This window comes from Colletotrichum paranaense, assembly GCF_030867605.1.
Source record: "Colletotrichum paranaense strain IMI 384185 chromosome Unknown Scaffold_9.1, whole genome shotgun sequence".
In the NCBI taxonomy this organism is placed as follows: Eukaryota; Fungi; Ascomycota; class Sordariomycetes; order Glomerellales; family Glomerellaceae; genus Colletotrichum; species Colletotrichum paranaense.
The window spans coordinates 620,302-639,623 of NW_026848967.1; the positions used below are offsets into that span (position 1 = coordinate 620,302).

The following is a 19,322-nucleotide window of genomic DNA, read 5'->3' on the forward strand; positions in this document are numbered from 1 at the left end:
CAGCCAACTCTACGGGAGCTTACGAGGCAGTGCACGCCGCCGGATTTTATATGTCAGCCTCAGTTTGTTTCCCAATGATTTGGGCACTGGCCAGTTTGACAATCCCGTCCGGTCGTTGATCCTGGTCTCACAACGGTTGCTCCCGCCCCTGCCACATTATGTAATCTCGTCTTCTTATCTTATCGTCGCAGCTAAGTTGAGGCACGTACCTTACCTTACCTCAGATGGGATGGAAGCGTCCAAAATTTCGAGCTCGTCTCATCTGTTCGCATCGCGGGCACTCGGCGACAACCCTAACGGCTGCGATTACAACGACGACGACGATCGGCATCACATAGTGCCGAACGAGAGACGAACATGGCGCCAAGATGTTCGGGTGGGCATACGGTGTTGCTCCCGTTTCTGTACCCCTCTTTATTTTTTTCAAAGAGCACCACCACGCCTCGTCTTGCTGCGAGAGCGGTTGCAAGTAGTCGCCGCCATAGCTCCACCCAGGTAGCTCAAGAATCAAAGTCCACCAGACTCAACCCAGCTCCCGACGACTATTCCCAACCCATCTTCGCCGATAAAGCCTCAGTGACACTTTACGCGGGCCCCGGTGGCCACGGCTGCATCTCCTTCTTCCGCGACGCATACCTCCCCGACGGACCCCCCAACGGTGGCGACGGTGGCCATGGAGGCAACATCTACATCCAGGCTGTACACGGTGAGACGTCCCTGCACAAGTTAGCTAGGCGGCGTTTCATTCGAGCAGGGAAAGGAAAGTCTGGTCAGGGCAGCTCCAAGGGTGGTCAGCGAGGCGAGGACGTCATCATCACCGTGCCGGTTGGTACTGTTGTCCGCGAGCTGGCCAGGGAAGACCCCATTGCCGAGGATGCGATCATGCAGCGCGCTATGAAAGCGCAAAGGAAGGCCGAGAAGAAGGCCAAATTGGCCCGTCAGGCTGAGTTAGCGGAGCAAGCGAGGCGAGAGTTGGAGGAAGGCATTGAAGAGGAGGATGAAGAGATGGCGGCGGAAAGGGAGGCGAAAGCGAAAAAGCAGGCCGAGGATGAATTCGACGAGCCAGAGGACCCCGATCGCAGCAAGTTCCTTCTGTACCCTGGCCTCTCAAAGTCGGATCTGAAGACGATATCCCTTCCCAAAGCCCCTACCCGCCAGCGTCTTTACCATCAACCACCCGGCCCGATCCAGCTCGACTTGTCGCGCCCGTCTCCGCAACCCATCCTACTCGCCGTCGGCGGCATCGGCGGACTCGGCAACCCGCACTTCACGTCGCGCGAGTTCCCGCGGCCCATCTTCGCTACAAAGGGCGAGCGCGCCGTGACTATGGAGATTGAGCTCGAGCTCAAGCTCCTCGCCGACGTCGGGCTCGTGGGGTTACCCAACGCCGGCAAGAGCACCCTGCTGCGCGCCATCACGAACTCGCGCACCCGCGTAGGTAACTGGGCCTTCACGACGCTGCAGCCGAATATCGGCACCGTCGTCTTGGACAGCTACAAGGGCCGCCCCGTGATCAAGAGCTACAAGCGGTATCCCGCCGCGGACCCCGCATACGGCGGCAGCGGATCACCCGGCGCGGAAGAGGAGGTCCTGGTCGAGCAGCGGACCCGCTTTACGGTAGCCGATATTCCCGGTCTCATCGAGGGCGCCCACTTAGACCGTGGCCTCGGCATCGCGTTCCTGCGCCACGTCGAGCGTGCCGGTGTGCTCGCCTTCGTCGTCGACCTCTCCGCCGGTCCCGCCGTCAAGGCTCTCAAGGCCCTCTGGAACGAAGTCGGTCTGTACGCGCAGATGCGCGAGGAAGAAGAGCGCGCGCGCGAGATCGACTCCCGCGTCGACTGGGACCTCAACGCAGGCACCACGAGCGGGGCCGCCGCTCTGCAAGGAACGCACGGCGCCATGATGGTCGCCGACGCACCGCCGGCGCCCCGGCAGGAATCGGGCCTACACATCGCGGCCAAGCCGTGGTACGTCGTCGCCACCAAGGCCGACCTCCCCGAGACCCAACAAAATTTCCGAGACCTCAAGGCCTACCTGGACGAGATCAAGCAGGGCACCGCGCCGCACCCGAGCGGGATCGAAAACGCCTGGACGGACAACGTCGCCGCTATCCCCGTCAGCGCCATCAATGGCCAAGGCGTCGATCGGATTGTCCACTGGACTGTGGGACTACTTGACGAGTAAAAGGGGGGAAAAGACAAGGGAAGAAGAAGAAAAATGTATCATAGCAATTTGTATCACCACCACTGTATAACGCCACTTTTGGAAGAAGCGTACTGTCCTCTTCCTGAGAACTTGCTTCCTTGGCCCAGCCCCTGAAATTGGCATGCAAGTACCTGAATGATATGAATATTTTGTACGGAAAGAGCGAATAGCAGCATGTTGCAAAACTGCCAAATTTATCTGGATTGAATACAGTAAGGCATCCCCGAAACCACGGTAGCACCGAAGGGCTTGTACTATTTAACGAGGAAGGTCCTTCGGTTGCAATCACTAAGCAACTAATGAGGGAATTCACACTCAGATGTTAACAAGAAAGTTTTTGGCATTTCATTCGTAATGACTACTCCGTCTAGGGCGACTCTAATCGCCTTGATGGTGCGGAGGTGCTTCCATCCAACTCATTATCCAGGGTTCGACTATGTGCTCGCAAACCCAAAGCCAGGCAGCAAAAAGAACGAGTTGCTGCTCAACCGTAAGCGGTCGACCTTCCAATCCGTTTCTGCCTCCCAAGGGTACGTCCCCCCAATTTCCAAGTCAACCCAAGTAACCATTAGAATATTATAGGGTGAATAGTGATCATGCTGAGACCCGATCCTCTTCTGCTCTCCACGAAATCCTTACAACATGGCGAGAACAATCGCACCAGCCAGAACAGCAACGCTGAAGGTAGTCGTGGTTGCACTGCTGCCAGGGACAACCGTCGGTCCTGTCGTGGGAACGCTGACGGTTCCATTAGTACCGGGGCGGCCGGTGCCGGAACCACCTCCGGAGCCACCACCGGAGCCAGAGCTCTGAGAGGCAGACGGTGAAGCACCGCCAGTAGCAGTGCCGGTAGCAGCAGTGCCAGTCGCAGTAGCACCTCCGCCGCCGCTTCCACCCGAGCCACCATTAGTAGTAGGCACCACAGTCGAGAGAGTCGTAGCGGTACCAGCGGCAGAACTCTGCTGGCTTGAGCCTGAGCCGGATCCACTTCCTGTAGCAGTAGCCGTTGCAGTTGCGGATGCTGAAGCTGCGCTGCTGGCCTGGGTAGAGGCACTAGCAGACGCGGTGTTTGTGGAGGAGGCCGAGGCCGAGGCTGATGAGCTAGAGCTGATGTTGTCGCATGAGAGGTCGTAGAGAGGCTTGGTAGTCAAGGTCGAGCCAATGACACCGAAGCTGGGGTTGGGTGTTGTTGGAGAAGAGTCCTGGAATGTGTACCACCAGACATTGGTCTTACCGAACATGGGGCAGCCGACGTCATTCCAGAACTTCTTTGCGTTCTCGAGAGATGGAACGGCAGCGCCGACAGTCTTGCCGCTGACGGGCCAACCAGTCTCAGTAACCCAAACGGGCTTCCCACCAACAGCTCCCTGGGTGGCAGCCAAAGCTTCGGCCCAGCGGTCCTTGCCGTCCGAAATGGAGTTGGGCTTGGTGTCCTCGAAGTAGGGGTAAGCGTCCATTCCAATCCAGTCACAGGCATCGATGACCGCCTTGTTGCTGCCATTAACCCAGGCGGTCCATGTGTCGACGTGACCGATAGGGGCACTGCTCAGAGGCGAGTTCTTGATGACTTCTCGGACTTGCTCAAAGTACTTGACGAGAGTGCTGGGCTCGGCACCAGAGAATTCGCCGTTGGCAATGCCGGTAGGCGAGTGTCGGTAGAGGTCCTCGCTGCCGACAGAGATACCAGCAACCAAGCCGTTGAGCTGACTGCCGTACTGAGAGACAGTCTTCTTCAGAGCCTCAAGCTCGTTGGCGAAAGCAGCATCACCGGCAGAGGCCCACAAACCGAGCAGAAGAGTTGTCTTTGTGGAAATGGCGGCGGGAATGGCAGAGATGGGATCATTAGTGCTTCCTCCCTGGACCATGGTGTAGAGACGAGCAGAGGTGAAGGCGCCATTGGTGCCCTCGAGGCTAGCTGCGGTCTTGAACTCGGATTCGAAGTCTGACTGTGCCTTTGCTTTACCGTCGGTGAAGGTAGATCCGTAGTTGAAGCCCTGGAAGGCGCTGGCCGTAGCCGCGGCGTATACAGCCGCCAGGCTCAGAGAGGCGCGCATAGTTGTGATGCCGAAGGAGTGCTTACGATGTTGCAATAGTGACGATGCGATGCAAGGTAGGCGAGATGATGGGAGTTGGCTGGAATTGATGGCAAGGTCCAAAGTTACCGTTGGAGGAGAGACTGGGCACTCTGGGAGGAGTATTGACTACGGGTAAATATACAAGAGCCAGGCAGGTAGGTCCAAGGTATTGCAAAAACGAGAGACGGATGGGTGAGGTTGTCCCAAAGTCCCGTAGGTACAGAGCAGGATGAGGGTCAGATAAGGTATCGTGAGTGACAGTGATGGAAGGTAGGGAGGAAGAAAAGTGATGAAGTCAGTCGGGCGATGAAAGGGTAGAAAAGGGAAAAGGCAAGTGACGGGGAAGGGCAGAGCAGGCAAGGAGGGATTCCCCAGACAGTAGGAGGGATGCTTGTTCAGATCACATCACAAGCTTGGGAAGTTGGGGTGGTGTCCTACAGGGTTCCCTGTTCTTTGGGCCTCTCCATCTTCTTTTCTTGGGAAAGCTCTTCACTCTCGAGTCTCAACAAGAAAAACCTTGAAGGACGGGACGGGTGTAAAAGTCTGAAAGAGGCAAGTAAAGAAGCCAATTGAGTGGTGCCACCACACACCAACTTGACAGCACTAGTGTGTCTCTTCCTCATGCCTTCACTCCATCAAAACAACATCGAGGGCGCCACCATAGGTTCCTGAGAAACAACAACACACAGTCATCGCAGTCTCATGCAGGAACGAGCCAAGGTGAGGTCACTGGTGTGGCCCGTATTCTCTACGCAACAAGTTTAGCACCATACAAAAGTGTGCTATAAGGTATGGTCTTGCCCCTGGAACGACGGTGGCGATGAGGTCACGCCGGGCACAGGGCAAGGCATTCGGGGCAGGCCCGGTCGAAACACCGACCCAATCACGGCTGCCATCCTATTTTACCGGCGTCCCGGGCCTTCCCATTGCTCCCAACTGGGACGGCCGGGTCCCTGCTGGCTTGCCATATTTAGCAGTCTACACCCACTATTTTCTGTCCCCATGTCCCTGTCGCTGTCGTCCGGCCAGGCTGTGGCGCCCCTCCCCCGTATTTTCCAGCAACCACCATCATTGATGCCCCCTCCAGGATGACCAACATAAACACCTCATCTCTATGTATGCGGGACATTCCATTCGGGCCATAACACTGTCGCTCACCACTGTTTACCGGCCGTTTTCCGGCGGGGTTATTCTGCAAAAATGCGAGCGAGGCTTTGATGTGTGAATTGAATGATCAGCAGCATCTCGATTTGCTCATCCCGTTCCAAGGTGTTATAGTGTCGCTGGCAACTATTGCCACAAAGCGAACAACACGCTGAGGCACCTACGCACCTGTGCAGTAGTTATGTCTTGGAAGAAAGTCTTTAACTGCAGGAGAAGTCGGTTGAGAAAGTATCGAGTGTGCGAGTCTTGACGACGGAAAGAAGTCTTGAGAAAGCCACAGAGCAGGTAGCCGGCGTGACATCTGCAGGTACCTATGCAAGCAAAGCGCCTGCTTCCCCGCCTACTATGCAGGGGCCCTGGGTAGTAGGCGCCGGGGCTGATTCTGGCTGCATTCCTGGACCTTAATTCTGCAAACAACATATCTTCTCATTGATCATTCCGGCAAAAGAAAACCTCACAACTTCTAAGGCTTTGTTGAGAAACTTCTGGCATTGCAGTCTCAGTGTGCGAATACCAGTGGAGCAGCATCGGCGCCCGGGAGGGCAGCCATCACCGGAGCATTGCCTCCTGGTCATACAAAGCTATCATACAAAGCTATCAATAATACTACCCGCAAAACACAGGACTTTCTCTCTATGACAGAGCCATTGGGATGGGTCCCAACACTTGTTGTCATCCCTTCTAATGGCAACTGCTCACACTCAGCCGAAGTGGATGAGCATCTCCAACTGGAAAACCCGACATAAAGCCAATGAACACGAGAGCCGAATGGACTTTGGCATCTCTTGATGCACAGCTGGCGCCTCTGAGAGACATCTGGCAGCACCTGGTAACGTATCACGTTCCTTGGTCAAAGTCCTAGATTCAAGAGCCCAATCTGGTTCACCGAACGTCGTCAGACGGGTAAAAGTGGGACGGGGAACTAGGCATCTTCACGTTGTCATCATACCGACAGATAATCACCTTAATTGACTTACGTTCTCGAAAGATGCCAACCAACGCTTGTCGCGGGCACGTATCGCCATGGCAGAATACAAGGCAATACTACCCATCAGCCCTCAAGGGTAAGAAGAGGAACGAAAGCACCGGCATCAATCACAAGGATTGAGCTGACATCCTTAGGTCCATCATCTCGGACTCCAGCGCGGCCCCCGAGCAAAAGCCAGTTGTCCGTGTCACTAAAGTGAAGCTATCGCGTACAAGCACACGCAAGGTACGCACCGGGTGCATCACCTGTAAGAAACGTCACATCAAATGTGACGAGTCCAAACCACATTGCGGCAACTGTCTGCAGACCCGCGGCCACTGTGAAGGCTATCTCCCGGATCAGAAGAAGAACAAAAAGTCCTCAGGGCCCGCAGAACTCTGTTGGGATTCTACCCAGGCCATCATCCCTCGAGTATCAGCAGTAGCAGTAGCATCGCCCACGGCGCAGACAAAACTGCACATCAACACGGTCGACTTCCGCGATGACCACAGCATGTCCTACTTCCAGGAGTTCGTCGGCCTGGTCCGAGGCCCCTGGATGAGAGCTGCCTCTACCGGTGATCTGTGGGAAGTCATGCTGCCCCAGCTGTCCCGCAACAATGGCACTCTCCGCTCCGCCGCCATGGCCATCGGCGCCTTGAGCGTGTGGTACCGCCAGTCCGCCCATATCTCCCTCCATGCCATCACCGTACCCGACCAGCCAACCGCCCAAGGAGACATCCATTACTTCCAGGCTGTAGCCCACTACTGCGACTCTCTCAAGATGCAGTGTAGACGGGCCTCCGCCCAGGACGCCGTCTTTCTATCTGTCCTCCTCCTCTTCTTCGAGACTCTCAGGGGCAACAGGAAAGCCGCCCTCGACCACGTCAACCACGCTCTGTCCCTTCTCCTCGCCATCGTGACGGACACAGATGCCCACCATCGCCTAGCCGACCTAGCGCCTAATCCGATGCCCGTCATCAGCGCCGTGGCAGATGTTTTCAATCACCTGGCAAAGCAGGCACGCACCGTCTTCAGGGGTCGTATCCTCGATGGTCCGCCCCTGCCAAACCTCGCAAAGCGCCTGCAGAGTACAAATCAAACAATGGAGACCTTCATGATGCTCCTCAATCAGACGCAGAGCGAAGCCGCCAATTCACCAGAATCGTATCCTGACTCTTTCGGTACTCTCGAACAGTTCGAGCAGATCTGGCCCGCCATCCGACGTCACCAGGCCGCCATGGGCGCCGTCATGGAGGATACATTCAAAAAGTCTGGCCTCAGCAGCGCAGACGACGACGTCTCCATCACCAAACTCCACCTCGAGCTCTTTGGGAACCCTCGCATTCTCAGCTTCTGCGAAAACTTCCACAAGTCCATGGTCAAGCTCAACGTGGGCTTCCAACCCCTCTTCAACCAAATCATGCAAGCCGACATCGGATCCCCGACCTACCTCCGCGCCATCCTCCTGCGCATCGAGTTCATGGGCGTCTACATCTTCAGCAACGTGCCCTCCTTTATCGAGGACGCGAGCGCCCGCGCCCTGACGCCGCTGTACCGCGAGTACATCTCCCTCGCGCACATCGCCACGAGGGCCGCCAAGAAGGAGTTCGAGACGAACCCGGCTCACCACCTCTCTCTGCAGTGCAGTCTGAGCTGGTGCCTCCTCATCATCTCCCTCTTCTGCCGCGACCCCCTCGTGCGCAACGAGGCCATGTGGATCTTGAAGGAGTACCCGGGCCAGGACGGCATATGGAGCATCCGCGCTCTGTACGCCCTGGCTCTGCGGAACCGTCACGTCGAGCGGGTGAACGCCGTCGGCACGCCCGACGAACAGTGGCGCCGGCTGTGGCGCCGCGAGTTCGTTTTCGAGGACAGCGGCGACCGGGTTGTGCTGCGGTACATGGAGAGAGATGAGGTGACCGAAAAGTGGCAGCTGGTGGAAGAGGCAGCCGATATTCCGCGAGATGGCGGGGAGGCACAGTGGAAGCGGCAGCCCCTCACTATACATAGCGGACTGCTCATCTTGGACCTGTTTAACGCCGTGGCTCAGGGTGACATGGACACGAGGTTACCGATTGGCAGGCCGTGCTGAGAGACTGCAAGAGAGAGAGAGGCATGTTTCTAGATGCGATTCAAAGTGACGTCTCTAAATATGCTAGTTTGATACCCCCGACAATGAATCTGAAAAAAAAACGCAGTACATTTCCAACAACGCTGTCTGTTTGATGAGGATGATGTGAAACTTCTACTTATACACTTCGTTGACTTTCAACTACAACATTCTTCCACTCTTCCTCCCGTCAAGGACTGAAAATTACTGGTCGAGTGCCTGACTTTGACACTGTTACGAACCATGTTAGCAAAGCACGATCATTAAAGTTAGGCGGAACCAAAAGAAGCGCAACTTACCATTTCCCAGTACACGCCCTGTTTCCGAATAAGCTCGCCATGGCTTCCCTTCTCCACCACCCGCCCCTCGCTAAACACGAAAATCACGTCTGCGTTTTGAATCGTCGACAGCCGGTGCGCCACGGCGACGACGGTGCGGCCGTCGCGCGCCCTCTCGAAAGCCGCCTGCACAATCTTCTCCGACTCGGAGTCGAGCGCCGACGTGGCCTCGTCCAACAACAAAAGCTTCGGCTCGCGGATGAGGGCGCGCGCGATGGCGATGCGCTGCTTCTGGCCACCCGACATGGAGACGCCCTTGGCGCCGACGTCGGTGTCATACCCTTCGGGCAGCGAGATGATGAAGTCGTGGATGAAGGCGTCGATGCAGACCTCGTGGATCCTCTCGTCCGATATGCTGCTGGGGTCGTCGATGCCGAAGAGGATGTTGTCCCGGACCGTGCCGCGGAACATGATGGGCTCTTGCGGTACGAGGGAGAGGTTCCGACGGTAGTCGTAGACGTCGAGCTCGTTGATGTCTACGCCGTTGCAGAGGATGGAGCCGTGGTTCCGGTTCAGGTCGTAGAAGCGTTCCAGAAGAGAGATGATTGTCGTCTTGCCGCATCCCGAGGGTCCGACAAAGGCCGCGTACTGGCCCTTTTCGATGGTCAAGTTCAGACCCTCGAATACGACGACGTCGCGCGTGGGGTACTTGAAGTGGACATCTTGCAGCTCGATCCGCACGCCGCCTTCGGACTCGACAATGTCTTCCACCCCTCTCGTCGCACTCTGGCCGACGTCTGCCGACTCCCGAACGTCGAGGATGCGGTCCGCCGCCGCGGCTGCTTGCGCGGCGCTGGGCGCCACGGCTAGCGTTTGACTCGCTGCTTCGGCGCCCTGAATAATGGCCATGAAGCAGACGAAGAACGCCTCCATGGAATACTCGCCTGTGGCGAGGAGCCTGCCGCCGTAATAGAACACCAACGCCTGGCAACCGAGACTCACGCTGTCGGCAAATCCATACAGCGCAGCTGTCCACTGTGCTTTGCGGCGAGCCTCGAGGATGTGACCGTTTAGGAGCTTCTCGTACCGCGCATTGATTGTGGACTCCATGCCGAGAGAGGAGACCGTCCTAATTGCTCCAATGGCCTCAGTGGCAAACTGCGAGCTCTCTCCGAAAACAGCCATGTTCATCTTGTCGAATTGGACCTCGTGTCTGTACTTCCAGAGACCTGCGCCCAACATAATTGGCATCGTGATGAACATGGCAACCAGACCGAGCTTCCAGCCAAAGATGAGAGCGATGATGACACATCCGAGAACGGTGAAGACACCAGAGAGCAACATGGCCAGGTTCAGCCCGAGGAGTTCCTCCAGTAACTTCGCATCGCCCGAGACCCTGGCGCTCAGAGCGCCGTGGGAGTTCTTGTCCTGGTCGAAAAAGCTAATCTTCTGGTGCAGCATGTCGGTCAAATATTGCCTCTTGTATTCGGCACTGACGAAGTACTGCAGCCGCAGGCCGACCCAGCCCTGGGCGACGTACGCGAGGCCGACGCCCCCAGCGAGGGCGAGCCACATCAGACCCCAGAAGCTCGCCTGTCTCCTCAGATCATCGCCAGTTAGTAGGAAGACGGCAATGACTTTGGAAAACAACCATGCTTGTATCGGAGTGCCGGCCGCGGTCGCCATGCAAGATAATATGACGGCTGCATATGACGTCCACTTTGCTCGCCTCTCAAAAAGAAGCTTACCAAAGCTGCGGACCAGGCCTCGGGGCTCATGAGACGAATCACCCTCAGCAGTGTCGCTAAAGGCGGCACTTCTGAAGTGCTCATGGCCATTGACCTTCTCCTCTGTTTCCGAATCAAGCCCAGACGTAGATGCCTCGGACACCGACTTTCCAGGCGTTGACAAGTTCAGTGCTTGAGCTCTTACCAGGGAGCTGTAGACACTGGATGGATCGCTCAGGAGGCTTTGATGGGTTCCTTGCTCGACCGCCTGTCCTTTTTGGAGAACCACAATGTTGTCTGCTTTCTTGATGGTTGAAAGCCGATGGGCGATGGTAATGGTAGTTCGGCCCTGTGTCACTCTGTCGAGTGCTGCCTGGACTATCTTCTCACTCTTGGCGTCGATAGCACTGGTTGCTTCGTCGAGAATGATGATGCGCGGCTTCTTGATGATACTTCTAGCAATGGCAAGTCGTTGCTTTTGGCCGCCTGAAAGCTTCGCTCCGCCGTCGCCGACTCGCGTATCATAGCCCTGTAAAAAAGTTTAAAGTCAGTCAAACGCTCCTTCAACGCAATCAACTGCTAAGGAGAAGCAATCGTAATTTACTCACATCAGGTAGTCGGCTGATAAACTCATGAGCGTACGATTCCTGGCATGCGTCACGAACAAGCTCCCGTTTCACCGTCTCAGGCTCCTTCTCCCACTCGGTTCCAATGAGACCATTCGCGACGTTGCTGAAGATGGTGTTATTGAAGAGGAAGGGCTCCTGCTGGACCAGACCGACTTGGGATCTCCACCACTTGAGGTCGAGATCCTCCAGGTTCACGCCGCCGACGGTGATTGAGCCGGCCAACTCGGGTCGAATGAGTGACTTTGACTCGTCGGTGACGCTCTCGACCCTCTCAGCTCCCGGTTTCTCGGACGATGCATCATCCACGACCCGGGGCAAGGCGTGCTGCTCCCTCAGACTATACCACCGCTCCAGCAAGCCGACGATGGTGCTCTTGCCCGATCCGGATGGGCCAACGAGGGCAACATTCTGACCTGGTTGTATGCGGAAACTCAGTGAGTTGAGAACCTTGACTCCAGCTCGGCTAGGGTATTCGAACGTCACGTCCTCAAAGACAATATCCTCTGCATCGATTTCTGGCTTCAGAGTACCGGAAGGAGGCAAAGGAGCGTCGATCACCGTGAATAGCTCACATGCCGCGACCATTGCCTTGCTTACAGCGATGACCGGGGTTGAAATCCTCTCCAACGAGGTCAGAATCATCATGACGGACATGAGAACCACGACAACCACGCCAGCATCGCTGAGGGCACCGGCAATATACCTCTGAGTGCCGTACCAGAAAGCCAGGCCGAACGCGCCGAATACGCCAAAGAACTGAAGTCATATTAGCTCTCACTTACACTTTGGGAACTTGGCTGAACAGGAGAGTAAAACGTACGATGAGGCCAAACTGGATTGCAACAACGGGAGCAGTTTTCTGAGCCCGTCTCCTGGCTTCGTGCACCCATGCCTCGTAGCGAGAGATAATGTGCTTCTGCGCACCGCAAGCCATGACCAACCGCACTCCGCCGAGAGCCTCGCTGGCGATCGCGGTGCCCTGGGCATCAGCTTCCGTCGTTTCAGTCTCTCCCTTCACAATCACCGGTAAGCAGAAGGACAGAACCAAGAGAATGTACAAGATCAGCGACGAAGTCACCAAGGTGAGATCCCAGCTCCAAATGAAGGCAATGACCAGGGCCGCCCAGATCGTGCCGTTGAATTGCAAGAATGTCCCTAGACGATCAGAGATGCCGATTTGCAAGGTGGCAGACGTGCCAGTGATGGCCGTCGCGGCGGCGCCGGGCGGCATCGAGTCAATGACGTGGATCGACTGGTCGAACAGCGAGCGGAGGTAGTGCAGGCGGATAGCGGACGAGAGCCGGATCCCAATCATTCGGAAGCAGAACTTATTGATGGCGTTAAGGAACCAGCGACCGAGGAAGAGTGCCGTGATGTAAAGGGCCTGGCGGTTCAGGAGGCTCTCAAACTGCGCCGTGGTGACGGTCGAGCCGTTAGCAAAGTAGCCTGTGAACTGGCCGACGAGCTGGCCAAAGATGATGTTCATCAGAGGTAGCGTCACACCCGCGGCGATGGACGCGAACGCCGCAACCACGTAGACGAAGAAGTCCCATTTCGTTGCATAGGTGAAGACCCTGAGATAATCCGCAAACTTTGGCTTTCGCACCGGAGCCTGTGTACCCGTCGTCGAGGTGATCTCGTCGGTTCGGACTGGAATCTTCGCCATATTTTGGCACCACCTTCGTAGGTGTCGTCGTGCCCCTTGAGCTTGATCTTCTTTCTGGCGTATAGATATCGATGTCGTGCAAAGAGGCTTTCCGTCCTAGATTAGTGCCCCTTTTTTCGCCTTCCGTGTTAGTCTGACAGTTTCCTTCCAGACTTTGACAGGAGAAGGAAATTGAAGGTTACTTTTGGGGGTGTGAGAAATCCGTCCATCCGGATTGCTTTCCTGCTTGCTTCATCCATCCTGATGACTTTTTGTCCCATTGATGTTTTGACGTCAGAAGGTCCGACCTCGTGCTTCAAGGCGACGGACGTCCTTTTCCTCTGGTTCTTGGGCCTCTTTGTTGCCCTATCTTGTTTTCCTTCTGGACGGCAATGTGCATGCAGCAAATCGAAACGAGGCACTGCTGTCGATAGGCCGTGTAAGTGGAGGTCCGAGAATAAAAAACGAGCTGAGAGCTATTACATGATGAGACTATCTCTCTCGCGACGGCGAGACCGAGGTGAAAAACCATAAAAAGTCTGATGACAAGTTGAAGTGAGATTTCTTTGTCTTCCATAGACTCGGAACCTGATGAAAGCCCGACGCAACGTCTCCCTTCCATTTTCGTACTCCTTTCCGCAGTCCGTCTCTGGGAAGCTCATCCCGCGCTGGATGCTGTCTCAGACGGACACTTGACAGATTGCGAACTACTGCAAGGGCCTCACTAGCAACCGTTTTTGGAAGGCGTAGAGCCGTGCGCTCGGGAACCCGGGTTCGATCCAGGAGACAGGCGGCGAGTTTGGGCCAATCACGGCAGTCTTCTCATACCCGACTCTCCGTAGACAATCTTTCAAGTAAGACTAAGGCAAGCAACCCAAAGCAAAGACTTATGCATCGGTGAAAGGTGGGAAACACGTCCTCGGGGCTCGGAGTTGCGCTTGCAAGACAGATACTGATACGGGTGGCGATGCTGCAAGCTGCAGAGCGTACCGACGTGAGGAAGGAAGCAGCTATCGCTTCCCCCTTCTTCGACTCTAAGGCATGGAACTCTGTGAAGCGGACTTTCTGCGTCAAAGTCTTTGCGCTTGCGCTTGCGCTTGACGGAAGACAATTTCCAAGCTTCCCTTTCTCTTCTCACAATGTCGATACTGCCTTGGGCCAATTAGGGAAGGAGTCAAAGCTGAGAAACTAAGGCCAACACTTCCGGGAACTATTGACCAAAGCTGCTGTTCATCGGAATGTCCCTCACAACGAGGTTAGCCTTTTTGCAAGCCTCACTTGATCCCTCGAGCATAGTTACGCTCCCGTCCTATTCCTAGAGGCGCACGAATTCAGGTGACTGAATTCAGTTGGCCCTCTAAAGTTTGTCTGGAAGAGATAGAGTCATGGAAGACTATGTGTTGAGCCCAAACCACTTCCGCCGTGTCCGTGGGAGCTCCTGCATAATGAGGCTGCGCACCACTGACTGGTTGCCAATCGTCGAGGCGGATTCTTGTAGCAGGCGAGATCTTTGGCTCATGTCGTCTGCTCCGGTGTGTTCCATCTGCTTTGTCAGCTCGGACAGATCTTGTACACCGAAAGTTGATATCTTGAAGAACACCACCGTTCCAGGGAGTCGGAAGTAACTCAGTGACTGAATGGTTATGCTAGTCAAAGGCTCCGTAGCATCTTGTGCGCTGTCGTTTTCCTCGGCAGCAACTGCCTACTTTTCGGGCTCAACTTTCTACAGCTCCCTTTTCAGCGTTTGACAGTAGTCAAATGTGCCCCCTTCGCAGCCCAACTAGATGGTAGGAGGAACCAAAACTCATAAGATGATCTGTGGCGTTTGATCCCCGAAGAACGATGGTTATCATACGCGAACGTGATTGCATCTTGGCCACAAATCTAGCAGAACTTTTAGTCATTGGGTATCTCTCTTCATGGGCCGTGTTTCCGTCTTCTCTCGACCAGACCGACTCGCTTGTTATGCTTTGCTGATTACATGTATCCACGTATACCCCGTATCACGCCCGACTTTTTCTCCTTCTTGTCGCTGCTGCTACCGCCACCGCCGCCGCCACCACTACCTCCTTCCTCCTTCTTCTTCCCCTTTTCATCTTTCCGTCGATTCTGTACTCCGCCTGGAAAGAAAAAGAAAAACAATTCTCAATTAGTTGATCCGCCAGAACCCATCTCGGAGCCGAAGCCGGGCCGATGTTCCAGACTCACCTCTGCCGAAGTATCTCGGATCTGTCGTGGTCGGGCTGATGGCCTCGTCCGTCTCAATCGGGCTGGAAGGTACGGGTGAGAGGTGCGCGCTCGAGGGGACCGGAGTCGACGGCTTCGACATGATTGGCGGTGTCGCATTGTACGACGTCGGGTTGAGGAAGTCGTGCTCCGACAAGACCCTGTGGATCCCCGAGTGACTACCTCTCGTCGTGACCGGACTGCTCGAGTGCGTCGACCCTTCCCCGTCACCGTCCATGCGGAAGACGAAATCGCCCCGGCCGTGAGAGTTCGAAGATCCTACCGAGAACCGGTTCTCCTCTAGCTGCGACTGCAGCACCGTGTACTTCCTCATCAGGCTGGTGTATTGCTTTTGAAGCTCAGCCTGCTTTGCCCGACTCGCAGCTAGCGCGCTCTCGACCGCCGCCTTGGTTTCGGCGTTCCGTCTGTTGTGAATGCCTTCATGCGCCTCTAATAGTTTCGAGTTAAGCACGCCAATTTGCGTTTGGAAGAGCTTCTTCGTCTTCTGGAGCTCCCCCTCGCGCGCTTGAAGCTTCAAGTCCAAGATCTCGGCTCGGTTTTCTGCTTCCGCAGCAGATGTGATTGCCGCCTGTCTTTCTGCCTCCTTGGCTTGCAGGTTTCTTTCAGAGATCGACAGCCGCTCTACATCAGCCTTCAAGCGGTCGTTCTCGGCAGCATTGATTTCCACGGACTGCATGGTCTGCTTCGAATTTAGCTCCTTGACCTCAGCGTCACACACCAATTTCTTCAGTTTCTCGCTCTCTTCGCGTGCACCCTGTAACTCTTGCTGCAGAGACTGGATCTCTGTCTTGGTCTTCCTCGACTCCTCACGCAGAGTTCGCAGTTTTGCGGATAAGTCGGATTCCCACTTCTTGGCCAACGTTCGGCTCTTTTCTGATTCTTTCCTGATTTGATTCTCGGCCTTCTTTGAGTCTTCCAACCGCTTCCTCAGCGTCCGGTTCGTCAAGATAAGATTCTGTGTTTCGGCTTCACTTGCAGCTTCCCGAACTTGTTTGCGGCGCAATTCGCCGATATGCGCCATGTGTTGCTGCTTGAGATACCTTTCAAAGTTCAAATCATTGTGGAGTAGCAGAATCTGCCTCTGCAAATGTGCGACTTGGGATTGTCCTTCAGCAACAGACGTTGGCGTAGAGATGACTGGCAGAGATGGAGGCATGTGGCCAGTAGGGGCCTTCTCCGCTGCTGAATCTGGGTGGCTCAGCGCGAGTGATGGAACGCTATCATTGGCCAAAGACTGATGGAGTCCTGACTTGATAGCTTTGTTCGATTGAATCATGTCCTGCAAATGGGTGTGGGAGGTCGACGGAACTAGCTGAGGGGGCAACGTCGGACTGTCCCCAGCGATGTCTGCCTTGGGGGCCTCCAGGGAGTTTCTGTGGGAAGGCTGACTTGAAAGCGAGCTTTGACCTTGGCCAGTCGAATGCACGTGGCTGCTTGCTCTCGAGTTTTGGTCAAGATCTTGATTGCTTCTCCAGCTCTCAGCGCCAGGTTCCAAGCTGCATCCGCTGAGCAAGGCAGGACCGAGACCGTCTCGATCAGATTCATCGCTGAGAAGGGAGCTGTCACCCTCAGCAGACTGCATGCTGTCCGGTTCGATAGCCGCGAAACCTTCGGGAGAGAAACGCAGTGCCATGCACTCGGCCACGACTTCTGCTGGTTCGCTAGTCATCCATCGACCAAAATCGGTCTTTTCAGACTCGATTGTCAGGGTATAGAAGTTTGGGTGCAGAAGGTGGCTTTGCCTGTACCGCTCAGACTTGTACCTAATCTCTGTTGGTTGAACTTCCACTTCGTCCGCATTAGCCGCGTTAGCATGTCGAAGATAACGTTGCGGCTTCCTAATGTAGTCCATGAAATTGATGGGATACAAGCCGTAGAGGACGGTAAAGTAGTTGGCGAGATGAGGGACCTCGATGTCGTCGGTCTCGGGAGAGTACTGGCATGTCTCCCAGCCTGAAGGCGACGCAAGGCTCTTCTGCTCGCTTTCATCTGATGTTGCCTCGATAATACCCGTCCGTTCGCTGTCCCAGAAGAGCAACCGCGCATAGATATTGAATAAGTTCGGGAGATGTGGCACCAAGGAACTAGGCATATGTGGCAATATCATGATGAGGGCGGTGATGGCCATCGAGATGGCCGTAGTCGATGTGTCCTGTTGCAGGCATCGCAGCAGATTATTGAACAGCGGCGTCTGCAGTATCAGGTGTAGGTGTGGTGGTTGGCTCTGGACAAATTCGCACAGCAGTTTGGCCGCCCTCGCACGGAATTCACTCCGCACAAAGCACGTATCTAATGCGAAAAGAAAATCCTGCCATAGCATAAGAATACTGGTCGCACCCACGACGGAAAAGATGTTGACGTACCTTGGGCTTCTTCCTGCCATACGTAATCAAGGCCTGGCGTATTGCGCGCTCGCTGGATTGTGCAGTCAAGTCACTTTCAGACTGTATCTTATAGTACTTTTCTAGCCATGATGACAAGAGCCTCTTGGCGAAGGGGTTCACAACCCGTTCTTCATTTGGGTCGTCTTCCTCGTGCGCATCCAACATGAGAACCTCTAGCGTCGCATGGTGAGACTCTTCCATCAAGCCCTTCTCCCGAGTAAAGTTCTCCAGGATCGGGTCGTTGAGTAGATCCCACCACTTGAGAAGGCGGGACGGGGTGCGGATCGCAGGCACCAGGAGTCGGAAGACGTGGACGAAGGCAGCATACTTGGGTGGTGCACCCTTAACATGCTTATCCCAGATGCCGAGGAAGTCATCTTGTAGTCGCTCGGCGCTCGAATCCTCGTATTTCTCGTGCTTGTTCAGGTAGGCATCGATGACTTGGGCGACATCGTCGGGCAGTGGAAGAGAAGGCGAGGCAAAGAAGGACGTCAAGGCTTTGGACAGGTCCTTGAGAGACCTAGAAAGTCTGGTATTAGCCCTATCGTGTGCGTTGTCGCAAGTCGCAGGCGCAGGTAAGTTGCGGGATGGAATATCGCGCACCACATGACGCAGGCGACCCAGGTCGTAGGGAAATGAAGGGAAAAGACGAAGAGGGAACACAGTCTGGCCACTTACGCTGACGACGCCATTTTGTTAGCGGTGACTCTTCATCGAGCCTCGCGATGTTCTTCGCTTGTGGAAAAAGCAAGGCAAGGTCCGTCTGTGGGCGCAGGTGGGCAAGTCGAGATCATGCAACTGTCAGGCAACGGCAACGGAATCTGCTGATGCAAGGTACAAGCTTTGCTGGGGACCCTCTCTCGAACAAGGCCGGGAACGCTGTAGAAGGCCGATAAGATAGGTTGGATCATTGGACGGCACGCTACAAGGCATGGGAGGGGCCTGACGGAAGACCACTGTTCGGCAGGACGCGGCCAAACAGCTTTGCAACACAGCTTGTGGTTGGTCTCGCTTAGTCTTGCTGTGGGGCCTGACCTGCTGGGTCTCACAGTGCTCTGTCGCAACTCGCAGGGCTCAATTCATTGCCAGTGCGACACCTCCAAGGGCGGGCGACGCCGCAAGGGAAGAGAGTTCAAAGTGGAGATACTTGGATCTCGGTGTTCCGGATGCCCTGCAGGCATGTACCGGGACCCACCAGTGACCTCACGGGGAGACTAACCCCGCAATCCGCGAAAGAGCGCCATGCACCGTGGGCCACCGATGCACCCGACCCCAGAAAACGTACGGGAGACAGTGGGGCCATTGGACCACTTGAAGCTGTTGTGGGTTGTGGCCTTTTCCAGAAACGCACCTGATCAGTCACTCAATGGCCAGTTGACTCAGCTGAGCTGGACGAGGGCAAGCGGACCGTATGTAGCACGCGTGGGCAGGAGGGGTTGCTTTGGTTTGAAGCCGGCCAACTGCGTAGATCCAAAGGGGGGGAAGGGGGACATACCGCCAGGAGAGGTACCTCAACGTCCACCTCAAGGTGATGCGTGAGGAGGTAGACATTCCGGAATGGAAGTCAGCTAAGGTCAGGTAAACCGTAACGAGGTAAGGAGAAGAAGAGGTCTGGTGGGTTGGTGGTGCAACTGCCAACCCCTCCTTTGACCACCTTTGACCAGATGACTCGACCCTTATTACTTCCTTCCCCTCCCCTCCTTCCATCCAAATAGCTCAGAGCTTCCCTCTTCTCCTTCCACTTCCACTTCCTCTTCTTCCACCATCGTCAACCAACAAACAGCCCAATCTCATCAATCAATCGCCAATCCCCAGCAACGACCTTTTCCGAGAACTCATCTCGGTACCCCAATTACTCCAACACAACCTTACAGCTAGCACAAGCTGTA

General features: G+C 55.4%; 5 protein-coding genes across 5 annotated transcripts; 2 read left to right on the plus strand and 3 right to left on the minus strand.

The window, feature by feature from the left end:
- Positions 1-229: 229 nt before the first annotated feature.
- On the plus strand, positions 230-2,184 carry CPAR01_10956 (obg family GTPase CgtA; the record flags this gene model as incomplete). The annotated part of the gene is made up of 2 exons (XM_060495215.1): positions 230-376; positions 430-2,184. 2 exons carry the CDS (start codon positions 230-232, stop codon positions 2,182-2,184), a joined length of 1,902 nt encoding a protein of 633 aa, XP_060345563.1.
- Positions 2,185-2,840: 656 nt separating this feature from the next.
- Positions 2,841-4,259, minus strand: CPAR01_10957 (glucan 1,3-beta-glucosidase; the record flags this gene model as incomplete). The annotated part of the gene is made up of 1 exon (XM_060495216.1): positions 2,841-4,259. One exon carries the CDS (start codon positions 4,257-4,259, stop codon positions 2,841-2,843), a length of 1,419 nt encoding a protein of 472 aa, XP_060345564.1.
- Positions 4,260-6,467: 2,208 nt separating this feature from the next.
- Positions 6,468-8,505, plus strand: CPAR01_10958 (uncharacterized protein; the record flags this gene model as incomplete). Its single annotated transcript, XM_060495217.1, has 3 exons — positions 6,468-6,508; positions 6,567-6,657; positions 6,739-8,505. The coding sequence occupies 3 exons, from the start codon at positions 6,468-6,470 to the stop codon at positions 8,503-8,505; spliced, it is 1,899 nt and encodes a 632-aa protein (XP_060345565.1).
- A 222-nt stretch (positions 8,506-8,727) lies between these two features.
- Positions 8,728-12,823, minus strand: CPAR01_10959 (ABC transporter; the record flags this gene model as incomplete). The annotated part of the gene is made up of 4 exons (XM_060495218.1): positions 8,728-8,754; positions 8,823-11,057; positions 11,137-11,913; positions 11,978-12,823. The coding sequence occupies 4 exons, from the start codon at positions 12,821-12,823 to the stop codon at positions 8,728-8,730; spliced, it is 3,885 nt and encodes a 1,294-aa protein (XP_060345566.1).
- Positions 12,824-14,779: 1,956 nt separating this feature from the next.
- Positions 14,780-18,041, minus strand: CPAR01_10960 (uncharacterized protein; the record flags this gene model as incomplete). The annotated part of the gene is made up of 4 exons (XM_060495219.1): positions 14,780-14,922; positions 15,011-17,357; positions 17,413-17,953; positions 18,037-18,041. The coding sequence occupies 4 exons, from the start codon at positions 18,039-18,041 to the stop codon at positions 14,780-14,782; spliced, it is 3,036 nt and encodes a 1,011-aa protein (XP_060345567.1).
- Between the last annotated feature and the right edge of the window lie 1,281 nt (positions 18,042-19,322).